The sequence below is a fragment of the Malania oleifera genome, chromosome 5 (genome assembly GCF_029873635.1).
Source record: "Malania oleifera isolate guangnan ecotype guangnan chromosome 5, ASM2987363v1, whole genome shotgun sequence".
NCBI lineage: Eukaryota > Viridiplantae > Streptophyta > Magnoliopsida > Santalales > Ximeniaceae > Malania > Malania oleifera.
This window is the reverse complement of record NC_080421.1, coordinates 88,799,741-88,814,729: the sequence shown is the minus strand read 5'-3', so window position 1 is coordinate 88,814,729 and position 14,989 is coordinate 88,799,741. Positions and strand designations below refer to the sequence as shown.

General features: G+C 38.6%; 1 protein-coding gene across 3 annotated transcripts; it reads right to left on the bottom strand.

Annotated features, from left to right (window-relative positions):
• Positions 1-2,858: 2,858 nt before the first annotated feature.
• Positions 2,859-7,697, bottom strand: LOC131155205 (transcription factor bHLH7-like). Of its 3 annotated transcripts, none has more exons than XM_058108171.1 (9): positions 7,574-7,697; positions 7,416-7,497; positions 5,472-5,833; positions 5,080-5,157; positions 4,803-4,925; positions 4,492-4,557; positions 3,879-3,944; positions 3,394-3,453; positions 2,859-3,237 (listed from the first exon to the last, which is right to left on the bottom strand). In XM_058108171.1, the coding sequence occupies exons 3-9, from the start codon at positions 5,820-5,822 to the stop codon at positions 3,061-3,063; spliced, it is 921 nt and encodes a 306-aa protein (XP_057964154.1). In that variant the 5' UTR covers positions 5,823-5,833; positions 7,416-7,497; positions 7,574-7,697; the 3' UTR covers positions 2,859-3,060. The 3 variants fall into 3 exon arrangements, with proteins under 3 accessions (XP_057964154.1, XP_057964153.1, XP_057964155.1); XM_058108170.1 differs by having other exon boundaries at positions 7,416-7,487; XM_058108172.1 differs by having other exon boundaries at positions 7,416-7,437; positions 7,574-7,695.
• Positions 7,698-14,989: the final 7,292 nt, after the last annotated feature.

The window sequence follows — 14,989 nt, the reverse complement described above, 5'->3', positions numbered from 1 at the left end:
ACCATGTAATTTCGGTAAGGTGTACCTTGGCAACGATCAACCTTGCGACATAACCGGCAAGAGAGTTGTGAAGATCAAGATAAACGGCTCAGTATGGAGAAGGATGTCAGATATTTTCTAGACCTAAGAAAGAACTTGATCTCAATTGGACAACTGGTAAATGAGTAATAGACGACGACACTCATTGGCGATGAATGGAAAGTTTCAAAGGGTGTACTATCGATTGCACGAAGTAAGAAAAGCAGAACACTTTATCTAACCTCCAATGCCTCCATGTCTACTTCAGTTTCTGCAGGAAATGACAACAGCAACATCTGGCACCAACGACTTGGCCACATGAGTGAGAAAGGACTTAGGGTGATGCACTCAAAGGGAAAATTAAGTGGTCTACAGTCAGTGCAGATTGACATGTGTGAGGATTACATATTTAGGAAACAAAAGAGGGTTAGTTTCCAGACAAACACCCATGCCCCAAAGAAGGAGAGACTAGAACTACTTCACTCAGATGTATGAGGACCGACGCCTATCTCATCCATAGGTGGAAGGAGTTACTTCATCACGTTCATTGACGATCATTCTCAAAAGGTATGAGTTTACTTTTTGAAGTATAAGTTGGAAGTATTTGATGCTTTCAGGGTATGGAAAGCTATGGTTGAAAATGAAACTGGTTTGAGAATCAAGAAGCTGAGAACAGACAACAGTGGTGAGTATCAAGACACTGGGTTCAAGAAATTCTACTATGAGCACGATATCAGGATGGAAAGAACTGTGCCAGGTATGCCTCAACACAACAGCATAGTAGAGCGGATGAACCGAACATTGACTGAAAGAGCCAGAAGCATATGTATATAGTCGAGCTTACCATTGTAGTTCTAGGCAGAAGAAGTCAACACAGTAGCGTACTTGATTATTAGGGGTCCATCAGTACCTCTAGACCACCGTATACCAGAAGAGGTATAAAGCGGAAAAGGGGTGAGACTTTCACATTTGAAAGTTTTTGGTTGTGTTGCATATGTACATATCAGTGATCATGTCAGAAACAAGCTTGATCCTAAGTCTCGAAAATGCACCTTCGTCGGTTATGGTGAAGAAGAATATGGGTATTGCATTTGGGATGATGAAAACAAGAAGTTGATTAGAAGTAGAGATGTGATTTTCAACGAAAATGTGATGTACAAAGATAGGCACATAACAAAATCCACCAAACCAATTCAGAGAGAGTTAACGTATGTAGATATGGATGATGTCCCAGAAGGTGTCGAGAGCAACAGAAGAATGCCGAGAATCCTCAGGCAGAGGAACCAGTGAAGCAGATTGTTGCACCACCGCCTTTTACTCCAACTCCAGAGCTTAGGAGATCTACTCAGCCCCATGTTCCAAACATAAGGTATATAGATTACTTACTTCTTATAAATGGAGGAGAGCTCGAATGCTATGATGAAGCATGTTAGGTGGTAGATACGAGCAAGTGGGAGCTTGTGATGAAGGACAATATGAAGTCCCTCACCTCCAACAGAACGTGGGAACTAGCTGAGTTGCCCAAAGGTAAGAAGACCCTTCACAACAAGTGGGTGTATAGGATCAAAGAGGAGCATGACGGCTCCAGAAGGTACAAGCCTCGGTTGGTAGTCAAAGGCTTCAAACAGAAGGAAGGGATTGACTACACCGACATCTTTGCACTAATTGTGAAGTTGACAACCATCAGATTAGTCCGCAAGAATCTAGTAGACAGAAAGGTAGTGACTACAGAGAAGCTGAAGTTATGCTCAACTTTAATTGGTCTTCATACTTGAAGACAGATATGAGCACATTATTTGCCTATACACTAGTTGAGATGCTGTCTCCGTCTCCAAATGGGAGATTGTTGAGATTGCTGGTGTGGAGTCGTCGACAGTTGCACCAGCCCAGCTGTGTTCTTTGACATTGGAGACCGGTGGCCACCAACCTCTGCAGACTATGCTGAAATTGCAGCCACCGCCTTTGAATTTTACCCCCCCCCCCTTGTGTATATATATATATATATGAGGGTGGAGTTGTGCAGTGTGGTAAGTATGTGTGTTGTGCGTAGAGCTGAGATTGTGCAGAGAGTGTGTTGTGTGTGTGTGAGAGAGAGAGAGAGTTGAGTTGAAGGCAATAGCCTCCTCCTCCCTGTATTGTTCTCCAGGTTATAGTAAATTGGTGTGTGCTTCGAGAATGTAGGTCGATTCGACCGAACCACGTAAAATCTAGTGTTCCATTGTGGTTGTTTATTTTTCCCAAGTGTGATTGTTGCTTCTAGATCCACCCCAACAAAAACTAGTCTGACCATTTTGACCGCCCTTAAAAGGCCAACCAACCACCCTCAAGCTAGGACCACACTATTCGCATGTGATTAGAAAATGATTGGTCGACTATTCATACATAGCCAATAAACAGCTTTATGAAGATTTCAAAACTCTTGTTTTATCTTGAAAATTTAATGACCTCAACTTGGTTGTTAGATGTTTGGTCAAAAAATTACTTCCAAAAATAATCACTCCAATTCATGCCTGAAACCAAAAGGGCGGGCCTTGGATCAATGGTAAGGTTCCTCCTTTGTGAACGATTTTGTCATGGGTTCGAGTCCAAAGAAACAATCTCTACATAAAAGTAAGGGTAAGGATGCATATGCTATGACAAACCTCCCCTTGCCCTCGCAAAGCGCGTAGCCTAATGGTCCATGGACGCCCTTGATTCCAAAAACGAAATGAGACCTAACAATTTGAAGTTTTCAAATGGGTACTGATTTGTTACAAAACAAGGAGCTGCTTCATTTACCATACAACAAGCACTTCTATAGAAACAAAGCATCAATAAAATAAAATAAAAAAAACCCAGGAGAAAGGCAATATGATTTTATGTTTCTTCATCGAAAACGATTACACAGGTAAACTAAACCACTTGGTTTTGGCAAAAAGTACCAACTTCTCAAATTGTTTTTTCCCCAAGTTTGGCCAAAACATCGAGAAAACTTCATATTCTGAAATTCTTCAGTGAAGAATGAAAAAAAAAAGATAAAAAGAAAAAAACCATCACATAGCCTCAAGCATCTATACAGCTTGGAATAACCCATTCAGCCAGATTCATGGGCAACACAGAAAGGCCCCTACTCTCCAGCAGTTGTGTTGCTGAAGTTGGATTAACCTCCAGCAACTTTCCCATCATTTCCTCGAGGGGTTCGTTCACCATATGCTCATGGCAAAGATAGTGGCCATAACCCTGCAAAATCACCCAAAAATTGTGGCTGTCCCAAACAAAAATTTGTTGAAAATAAAAATAAATAAAATTACGAACAAAGACATTTAATATAGATAACACAAGTTTATATAATGAGTCTTCCATAATTTCTTTACTCAAAGTATGGATGAACAGTACCTCAAGAAAAACAAAAGGGTCAGAAGTTGATTCACCTCCCAATCTGCTTCGACTCAATTCCTACACGGTACAATTATTTACATTAACCAACCTCTCTTGCCAATTGCCTCTTTGAGGACTTCATGGACTTCAAATGTCAAAATTCTAACTTGAATAACAGTCTACCAAATAATATTTACATAAACCTGTAATTTACTGCTCTATATGACTAAGAAGTTAATGCTATTTATGATGTATTTGAATAAAAGAAATGTGTTCATGGTTGGCATGCCAGTGCTCCTGTAATTTACTGCTCTATATGAATAAGAAGTTAATGCTATTTATGATGTATTTGAATAAAAGAAATGTGTTCATGGATGGCATGCCAGTGCTCCAGTGTAATATACAAACCTAAGAATTCTGACATAACAAAAATATTGCATAAAATTGACTGAACATGTCAACAAATTATATATGGTAATCATGTACATGAGAACATTTTTTACTTTAATTTGCAGTTGCAGAAACTTGATGTGATCAATGATATCATCCAGCAGAGCTGCTTTGTCACCCTGCAATACCACAGACAATCATGCAAATGAACACTCGACAGTTGAGGTGTGAAAAAGCAGCCTAGGAATTCACGTTGAACCCCTCCATACAAAATAGTAGAAGAATTGTTAGAATCCAAGCCAAGGCAGCATGCGTAAACTAGATTTGCAGTGTTACCTGTTATGAGTCCATTTCAAGATAATTGTATATGAGAAGAGTTCACCTTGGAATTATTTAAATAATTTCATGCTGCATTTGGGAGCATGGATTTGGAGCTTTGGATTTGGATTTGGGCTTGCATAGATATGGACAAAATTCAATATAATTTTATATTACATTTTATATAAATCCACACAAATCCAAATCCAAATCCAAGGCCTTTCCCAAATAGGGTAAGGTTCCGCTTCAGAAACACAGCATGATTTATTCACATAGACAAACTGTATTTGCTCAGCTAATTTACATAGCAGTTGCAGATGTCACTGGCCAGTAATTTTATGTTAAGACCACATTCATTTCATGCCACAGATGAGAAATAAATTTTCAGTTTGCACACACGGATATCACCTCTTTAGATTGTGGAAGTAGTTGTTGCAATGCACCAAGCGTTTCTGCTATTCTTAATCTGCGACGCTGCAGAAAAAAACAGAAGTCCGGTTACAGAATCACAGTCTTCCAGGCAGAAATTTCATGAAATCCAACCAACTCATTTGTCAAAAATTTCTGGGTTGGAATTCCACAAAGAAAAAAAAAAGTCATTCAATATGGGAATGTATACTAACATAAGATTTGGCCAATTCATTTTAAGTGTATAAACTCTGGTAGTCTAATTTAAAGAGGTGGTGTACCAAGCGGCCAAGGAAAGGAGTTTCACTTACACGGTCATTTGCAGTGGCTCTCTGTCTTGACAAACTCTTGCATTTTTTTGGCAAGAAACCTAGTGCAGCAACCGTTACGCTTGAATGAGGCAGAGAACCATTACAGTAATCTTCATTTGATTTCTGTGTTCGCGAAGAGAATGATTCTATTAGAAGATGTCATAAATATTTTTGTTTATGAAAAATCCTGAACTTCAACTGATTTCTAGAAAAAATCTCAGGTGAATATGATCTGTTTTAAAACCAGTGGGCAGGTATAAAATTTAAGGAACTTGACCTGACCAAAGATCTGATATTTTGCACTTGTAATTCTGTTTACAGATTCTCCTTCCTTGTGTGTCCTCAGAAATCCGGCCTATTGAAACCAAAACACCCAAGATCATTTTCTATTTTAAACATGGCATTCAGAGTTTATTCATGGAAATTCTAAGTCAGAAAAACTCAAGAAGTAGCAGATCATTGAGGTAAATCATGATTGCAAAAAATTAACTAATGGTGACGGGGAATTACTCTTTCACCATAGAAGTTAATCCCATGTAAATCCAATTTTGAACAAAGTACAGAAAGCCTACTGAAGTCATAGAAGCTGAACTGTTTTTGTGGACTGATGGCTGTACCTTCCAAGCATTAGCCGAAAGAGAAAAATTAGCTGGTTTATAACTAAGATACCTGTACTGAGTTGTTGCATAAAATTTCCCTTTGGATTTCAGAGACCTCATTTGCAGAATTTATGCTACTTAATGGTGAAGGACTTCCTTCTGCAGCTACTATATCTGTTGTATGGGCCTTGAAAGGAAAATGCGAAGTTTCTTGAAGACATTTGACATGATTGTAAGATGTTTGCTGGCAATGTGTCCACTGATTTAAAGGAAGAGAACTAGGACGACTGCCATTGCTTCCAGATGCCATAAACTGCTGGTTTGGCTCGTGCTCAGGTAGATAAGATGCATCCCTAGAATTTGTATCAAGAGTCGGAGGCATCAATTGAGCAGGGTTCTTGCAACCACCTTGCCGCTCCATATTGTCCAAAGCTAAAAATGATCAAACAACATCCAGTCACAAGCTATGAAGTAGTTATACTGTTCAAGCTTGATCCTAATTTGCTAAAAAATTAACAGATCAAAACATTGCAAAAATCTAATAGAAAGAAACTAACAGAAGAGTAGCGCCAGTTTAGTTGTCATGGCTGCCAAGTGCTAAACTTGATTTTGTATTATTTAATTTTGATATAACTTGGAGCAGGTATCATGGAGAAGTGAAGGCTGATGATAATATCCTATAATTTTTGTAGTTCACCTTAAGTGTTATATGATTGATGTGTACATATTAAATTGAATGGGAAGTTTATCAGATGTTTATATAAAAAAGACCTTTGGTTTACATTACACATATGGTCATGCATTCAAGAAACATGCTCCTTCTCAAAGATAAAATCAACATGCTGCAATGGAATATGGGGAAGACAAAGACTAATGGGGGTGTTAGAAGATAGAATTGACAACAGATAGGGATACTCTGTGTGTGTGTTTGTGAGAGAGAGAGAGAGGAGGAGGAGGAGGAGGACCAAGGGCAGTAAATACTAATATGATTTAGATTGAAAGAATTTTTTGGGTGCTGGGAAGGTTGAGGCACTGGTAGAATATGAAGAAATCTCAAAAAAAGGACATGGACAAAAAACCCATGCTTTGGGGGAAGAAAAGGTATGAGAAAACCCTGACTAGAGACTTGAAAGGGTCAAACATGGATATCATGTCGCTCACCTCATATATTCAAATAAAACCTCACACCCACATACATTCCTAGGCATACCAAAACATATATTAAAGATCCAAATGCTACAACAATTCCATGATTCAAAGCTGCAGCATGGGTGGTCAAATAAAACTTCACACCCGTGCAAATTCCTGGGCATACAAAAACATATCTGAACGATCCAAATGCTAAAATAATTCTACATGTGGTATGTAGGTATGTAATGAAATTGAATTTTTGTTCCTTGATTTTCACGTTTTCTTGCGTTCAATTTTATTTAAATTACATTTTCACTTTCGCCCATTTCAAGGAACACATGGTAAATGTATATATGTTGGAGAATAAAACTGCTATTTGAATACAGGGGTATTTAATTAAAGCATTTCTAAGGGAAACTAAGGGAACTCTAACACACACATTTCTTGCTCATCAAATTTATAGAAATAACTAAGTGCTCTGTAAAATGTAAAAGAAGAAAGAGAAAAATAAGAAAGGGACCAATAATGAAACAGATTCAATCGTAACAATCGATATTTCCAGCTGAGTCATGGCCAAATACGCACAGAGATCAGTCCGGTAGTTTCGCTGAAATAAGCACATCTATAAACACAGCTATAAAGAAACATCAGATTCTCTATCCACGGATAATCTAAGATAACAATGAAGAGACTCATATCGAAAAACCACACAACATAAACAATACCCTACATCCATATGCAAGATTACTAAAATCTAACAGAGAAATCACCGGTAACACTCAGCCAGAGCGACAGAGATGATAGTGCAGAAACTTGAAAGAGAACTTCTCACGAAAAACACACACAAAGAGAGAGAGAGAGAGAGAGAGAGAGAGGAACTTACATGAGACTGGGAGAGTTTAAAACTGGTTTCAGCGGAGCATGGAAGAAGAAGAAGGATAATGATTACAATAGCCTACATCCATCTGCGAGATTACTAAAATCTAGCAGAGAAATTCTCACGAAAAACAGAGAGAGAGAGAGAGAGAGGGAGGAACTTACATGAGACTAGCAGGGTTTAAGCCTGGTTTGAGCGGAGCATGGTGGAAGAAGAAGGATAAGAAGTGAGGCCGAGAGAGAGAGAGAGAAGAAAATGAAGTGCGTGCGATTTGCTGCTTTTGCCGAGTGGGAACAGGGAACAGTACAGTTGAGCATAACAGAATGCGCAGGGGCCAAAACCCAAAACTGCCCTTCAACTTTTTGTCTAATTTACGTTTGCTAATTGCCAAGACCGCCAAGCCAATGGAAAATGCTTAACGTCGCCATGATGAATATTGAATAGTATTATATATATGTTATAATAAGCACCACATGTAACTTTGAAATTATAGTGTTTAAGGCCCTGAACACTCGATTAAATAAATTTAGGTATTTTTTAGCTTGTGTGAATGTTATTGCAAGCTTAGCATGGGAGAATCATAAGCCTCTCGGAGCATGCAAGTCGCTCTTTGGGCAAGTTGTATAATAACTTATTTTTTATTTTTCTAATAAATCAGATATTCCAACCATCATTGCGCCACTTTAGACAAATGGTACAATCACCCGTCCATTAATACACACCTAATAATTTATTGGGATAAACTCTCAAGGGGAAATCGAACGCATGATTTTGGAGTCACCAAAGTCACAAGTCGTCCTTACCACTTAAGCTAACTCGGCTAGGCGTTGTATGATAACTTATATGATTTTAAAAATTATGTGCGTTATTTCTTTTCTTTTCCTTTTTGATTCAACATTTGATTGTTTTCATTTAACTCCGCTTGTGATGAATCTTGGGGGATATCGCTCGCCAAGGAGTTTGCAATCGCCATCGCAACTCAGGTTCATTTATTCTCTCCATATAAAGTTTCGTTTTTTAACAATATGGAAAACAGGTAGTTGCTAGCCATGGCTACACCGCCTCTGGTAGCTGTTGCCGGAGGGTTGAGGGGAGGTGCCGACGGTGGTTCACGGGTTACAAGGAGTGGTTCGGGGGATGATATGGTCGAAAAGGGGGAAGGTTTCGCTGGAGTAAAATCATTTGCGGAAGCATTGAAGAGGCCAATTCCATCTTCCAAATTCAAAATCCCTTTGAGGAAGTTGGAACAGATTAATGGGGAATTAGGTTTTGTTTTCTTGGATGTAGAGATGGAAAAGGCTGCTGAGGATCTGAAGTTTGCGTTGGTGCTTAAATTTCTTTATACAAGGTCGTCTTTCGATGTCCTTCGGAGGCATATTATCCAATCTTGAGGTCTTTTTGAAGTTCCAATGATAAGTTTTATGGACAACTGTTGTGTTTTGTTGCATTTTGTAAATGAAAATGACTACATTCATGTATGGGCACGAGAAGGAAGATGGGTGGTAGGGTGTCAATTTTGGCTATTTAACTAGTTCATGAATTTGGATGTCAACAAGAAGCCATCAATCGCACCACAGTGGATTTTCTTACCAGGTTTGCCTTTACATTTATATAGATTGGACTTTTTATAGAGTTTTGCCACTAGATTTGGTAGATTTTTGGGTATGGATAATGTCACATTATACAAAACATGAGCCACTGATGCAAGATTGTGTGTTGAAGTGGATTTGCAAAAGGATCCTATGGAGGGTTTTCCGTTGGTGGTAGGACAAAAGTAGAGTTGACAAAGGGTAATATACGAGAAGAGGGGTTTCTATTATAATAAATGTGTAGGCAAGGTCACACTAATGTGGTATGCCGGTTTGGAGTAAAGCCTAAGGATAAAAGGAAGGTAGGTATGAGGAAGGAGGGAGATGTGATGGTTTGGAAAGAAGTGGGTAGAAAAGAAAATGTGATAGTAGGAGAGAAAGGTCCTATTTTGCGGATTTAGGATTAGAGGGTGGAGGGGAAAAATAATGAAGATGTAATTGATCCTTTGAATGTGAATGAGGTTAGTAATGTGGGTACACATAAAGTGGATGAAGTGAACTTGGTAGAGAAGAATAGTAGAGAGAAAGTTGAATGTTTTCAAGATTATAAGGCAGGGCTATTAGGGGTGCAGGTAGAACTACATGGTTGTTCTAGGACTGCCTAGGAAATTAGAGTTTTTTATGAAAGGGGGGGGGGGGGAGAAGTTGAAAATGATAAGGATAGGGAGGAGGTTCTGGTGGAGGATGTGGATGAGAGAGAGGGGGAAGAGGAGGTGGTGTGTAGGGATAATTATGATGTATTATCTGAGGGAGATATGGAGGTTTGCATTGATACTCAAAAAGAATATTGCTCTGATCTAGGTAATGTGTCAATGGGTGTATTAGAAGGAAGAAATAAAGAAGATGGACAAGTGAGAAAGTCTAAGAGGGCTAAGGCAATGCCCCAAAAAATTGAACTTATGATTGATAAAGTTATGTTTTGGAATATAAGAGGGTTGGGCACGTTGAAGAGAAAATTGAAACAAATTGTGAAAGATTAGAAGGTTTCGTTTTTGGCTGTTTCTGAACCTTTTAAAATGTGGAGAAGACACAAAAGTGGGCGGTGTATTTGCAATTTACTATTTTTGTTCTAATGTAGAGAAAGGTGTGAAGCTTTGGCTGTTCTGGAAAGATGATGTTTAGGTTGATTAGGTAGGTGCGTCAAATCAATGTTTGACGATTTTGTTAACAGATGATAAAGACTTTCTGCTTTTTACCTTTGTATATGCTAAATGTTATCATATTGAAAGAAGAGAATTATGGGAACAACTTTAGGGGATGTTGAGTTTTGATATGCCTTGGGTTGTTATGGGAGATTTTAATGTAATTCGGTTAGATGAGGAAAGGGTGGGAGGTCGACCTCGCTTAGGTTCTTCTATGTCTGAATTCAGTGGTTGTATTAATAGATGTGGATTATTGGATCTCAGATTCCAAGGAAGCCAATTTTCCTGGAGTAATGACCATCAAGGATTGACGAGAAGTTGGGCGAAACTTGACAGGGTGCTTATTAATAATACTTTTTTTGTAAAATACGGTGAGGCTAAGGCATCATTGCTGAAAAGAATTACTTCAGATCATTCTCCTATCATAGTATAGTTGGGTGCAAGTATGGAGGGGTATAGGCTAGCGCCTTTTAGATTTCAGAACATGTGGACGTCGCATGGGGATTTTTTGAAATGGTTGAATAATCTTGGAGAGAACATATAGTGGTGGATTCAGGGTTTAGTAAATTGGCGGGTAAATTAAAAAGGCTAAAACAAAGGCTCAAGGTTTGGAATGAACAGACTTTTTGTCGTGTTGGTGGTATCATACAAGAGTTGGAGGAAAGGGTGGAAAAATATGAGAATGTACAGTAGACAGAGTACTCAGAATCAATTAAAGAAGAGTTCCTTATTTCTAAGGCTGAATTGGAGGTCTGGTATAGAATGGAAGAGACAAGGCTGGTGTAGCAAGCAAAGTAGAAATGACTAACTGATGGTGACCAAAATTCAAAGTTTTTCCATGCGGTGATTGCCCAAAGAAGGCGTAACTCTTGTGTGAATTAAATGGTGCTTCCCGATGGTTCGGTGTTGGGAAATATACAGATGGTTCATGATGAGGCTGTGAATTATTTTGAGCAATTCTTGGGGTAGAATAGTTCAATGTAAAGGCCAAACATGGACAGTATTATCCAATCGGTGGTTTCTGAGGATTCTAAAGACAGCTGAAGGAAGAATCGATGGAGGAGGAGGTATATGTAGTTATTTCTTCTATTTTTGTGGACAGTAGCTCGAGACTGGATGGTTTTGGGTCTTCTTTCTATCTTACTTGCTAGAAGATTTTTAAAAATGATGTGATGGAAGCGGTAAGAGCGTTTTTCAAAGGTGATATATTGCCTCGGTATTTTTGTTCCTCTTATATAGTTCTTATTCCAAAAGTAAAAGATCCTCAGTCTTTTAATAAATTTCGCCCAATAAGCCTTTGTAATGCAATCTATAAAATCTTCTCCAAAATCCTTGTTGGCAAGCTATCGTTAGTGATGGGTGATTTAATTTCTCTTGAGCAAGGTGCTTTTGTGAAAAAAAGGAGTATTTTTGAAAATATAATGCTTGCTCAAGAGATAAAAAAATTATTACATAGGCGGGTGGGAGGAAGTAATATGATGCTAAAACTTGACATGAGCAAAGCATATGATCGAGTGGAGTGGCAGGTAGTAGATCAGATTTTCCATGCTTTTGGTTTTCCAGATTGTTTTTGTAAGTTGATTCAGAATTGTATTTCTACTCCATGGTTTTCTGTTATGATGCATGAAACTTACAAGGGTTTCTTCAAGTCAAAAAGGGGTTAAATCAGCTGTTTTTCCTGTCTCTGTTTGTTGGTGAGGCCTTGGAGCCACTAATGAATCAAGAGCTGTTATTAGCCAAAGGAAGGAAAAAAGTGCTATTTAATAGTAGCCATAATAAGGTCATTATAAGAAACAGGGATGGAGGTTCAGCAAAATAATATCGCATAAAGGATCAATCGACCTTTACTAGCTATGGTACTTCAACTTAATTGCATTACAGATGATTAGAAGAAGATTAGCAGTAGAATGGTGACCCTTTAAATTTCTCCAGTTTCTTTCTCTCAATTTGAAGTAAAATATCAACAAACAGAAACATGTTTTATAGTAACTTTTTAAAGGATAAAGCCTTTTAGATTATAATTGGTCTTTGAATTCAATCAGATATTCAATAAAAGAGGTAAATTCTGAGTAAACCCCCCATATACCCTCAGGGACTGTAGCATGTGAAGTTAATCCCCATCCACAAAGGAGATACTCCCTTCTCTTCCAATTTCCTGAAAGCTTTATCTGATCCACAATAAAGTCTCCAAGATGCTTCATTGTTCCTACATCAACAGCATCATTCCACTCACCAGCCTTTCAAGGCCCGAGCTTCCACATCCTTTCTGTTATGATGCATGACTCAGCATCGAATTAGTTGAGAGTGATTCTAAGGTATGTATCACCAATTTAGTAGTGCAACCTATTCTACAGGAAAGGATTAAAGCTGCTCAGAAGGAAGACCCAGAATTAGCAGAGGTGGTGAAAGAGTACAAAGTGGTTAGAGGGAGGAATTCAGTGTTGCAGATGACGGAGCTTTGCGATTCCGCTCCAGATTATGTGTTCCTGCCAATGTGGATATCAGGAGGACCATTCTAGAGGAGGTTCATAGATCTTTATACACAGTACATATTGGTAGTACGAAAATGTATAAGGATTTGCGAGAGTCGTACTGGTGGAATGGTATGAAGAAAGAGATTGCCGAGTATGTAGCCCAGTGTTTGATATGCCAGTAGGTAAAAGTTGAGCACCAGAGGCAGGCAGGGCAATTGCAGCTGTTATTTATCCCAGAATAGAAGTGGGATCATATCTCTATGGACTTTGTGTCAGGACTGCTGACAACGTTGCACGGCCAGAATGCCATTTGGGTGATTGTTGACTGGTTGACTAAGATTGCTCATTTCTTACCTATCAAGATTAGCTACTTCCTTAATCAGTTGGCGGAGATTTACATTCAGGAGATAGTTCGTTCACATGGAGTGCCAGTATCTATTGTATCAGATCGAGACCCGCATTTCACATCACATTTTTGGAGGAACTTGCAAGAGGCTCTAGGGTTCAGTTATCATTCAGTACGACATTCCATCCTCAGTTAGATGGGCAGACTGAGAGAACGATTCAGATATTGGAAGATATGTTTCGAGCATGTGTATTAGATTTTGGGGCTAGTTGGAATCAGTTCATGCCGCTTGTGGAATTTGCGTATAATAACAGTTACCAGGCCAGTATTAGCATGACACCATTTAAAGCATTGTACGGTAGGAAATGCCATTTTTCTTTATATTGGGACGAGATGAGTGAGAGGCGAATTGTGGGACCAGAACTTGTGCAGTAGGCATACGATAAAGTTCGGCTCATTAGAGATAGGATCAATGTAGCTCAAAGCTGACAGAAGAGTTATGCTGATAACCGCCATAGAAAGTTGGAGTTTGATGTTGGTGACCATGTATTTTTGAAAATAGCTTTGTTAAAAGGGGTTATGCGATTTGGGGAGAAGGGTAAACTTAGCCCTAGGTTCATCGGTTTGTTTGAGATTTTAGAGAAAGTGGGGTCAGTTGCCTACAGGTTAGCTTTGCCACCTATTTTATCCAGGATGTACGATGTATTCCACGTATCTATGCTGAGGAAGTACGTCCTAAACCCTTCTCATGTAATTAGTTATGGAGAGTTGGAGCTTAGTGATTCGTTAGTTTATGAGGAGGTGCCAGTACAGATCCTAGATAGGAAAGTGCAGGAATTACGTAATAAGAAGATTCCTATGGTAAAATTTTTGTGGAGAAATCATGCGGTAGAAGAGGTTTCTTGGGAGTCTGAGGAATAAATAAGGCAAAAGTATCCACAACTATTCCAAAAAGTTTAACTAGGTAAAATGTAAGTAGTTAGGTTAATATTTCTTTTGCAGGTACATGTAATAGTTAATTAATAAGTAGCATTTTAGTTCTGGGATAATTTTATTTTGTTTATGTAATCTCCCTAGACTCGGAATGTAACCACGGTATTCCTCCGCCATAAGTGAGGGTAAGTAATAAAATAAGTAGACCATTTTGTTTTAAGGGATGATGAATCACATGAATACCAAATTTTGAGAACGAAATTTTATTAGGAGGGGAGAATGTAGTGACCCAAAGAAATTATAATATTTAAATAATAAAAGAAGGGGGAAAGGGAAAAAGAAAACAGGACCTCGTCGACGAATTCAGGGGGTTCATCGAGGAGAGAGCATGAGGGGCTCGTCGATGAGGGAGCGTTTCGTCGATGAAAAAGAACCAAGAGGATGTTTTAGGCATTTCTGAATTTCATCAACGAGGGAAGAGTTTGTCGACGAATTGTCTTCTTAACCTCATTGACGAGGTGACGTGACTCATCGACAAAGGCCAGTGTATAAATAGGCCAAATCTTCATTTTTGGCTGAAAACTCACGCACAACTTTCATTTTCTCTCTCCTCTTCGGTTTTCCATCATTTTCTCATAGTTTTTGGGTCTGTTCTCCACCGGATCGACGATCCGAAGCCACCATGACACTCCTGAGGAAGCTCTCTACATATCTGCTAGAGTGAATTGTCGGTGGGTCGAGTTTGTAAATTCATCTCAAATTCAGGGTAAGACTTTTATTCAGTATTTGGCCTTCCCGATAGTTATAGAAAACGTAGTATGCATAAAAATATTGAATTTTTGTTCTATGAAATGTTGTTTCCAGGGTGTTGAACTGGGGGGGGGGGGGAGGAACCCAGCGGGAGTTGGATTGACTATTTTAGGGGCTTTTCAGGAATCAGGTAAGGGAATAAATTAAGCTAGATGTTCTATGAAAAATAAGTATAATTTTATAGCATTTGATTTCAGAAAAATATATGTATTTATATATAATTATGCATTATGTTGGAAAATACTGTTAAAAATGACGATATGTTTGGAATGTACGTAATAACCAT

Excerpts from the sequence above, each read along its gene's own strand:
- LOC131155205 (XM_058108171.1), bottom strand. The coding sequence starts at position 5,822 with ATGGAGCGGCAAGGTGGTTGCAAGAACCCTGCTCAATTGATGCCTCCG. Across the intron at positions 4,558-4,802 it reads GAGCCACTGCAAATGACCGT|CGTCGCAGATTAAGAATAGC; the intron begins GTAAGTGAAACT and ends TTTTTTCTGCAG. Across the intron at positions 3,454-3,878 it reads TTCTGCAACTGCAAATTAAA|GAATTGAGTCGAAGCAGATT; the intron begins GTAAAAAATGTT and ends TGTACCGTGTAG.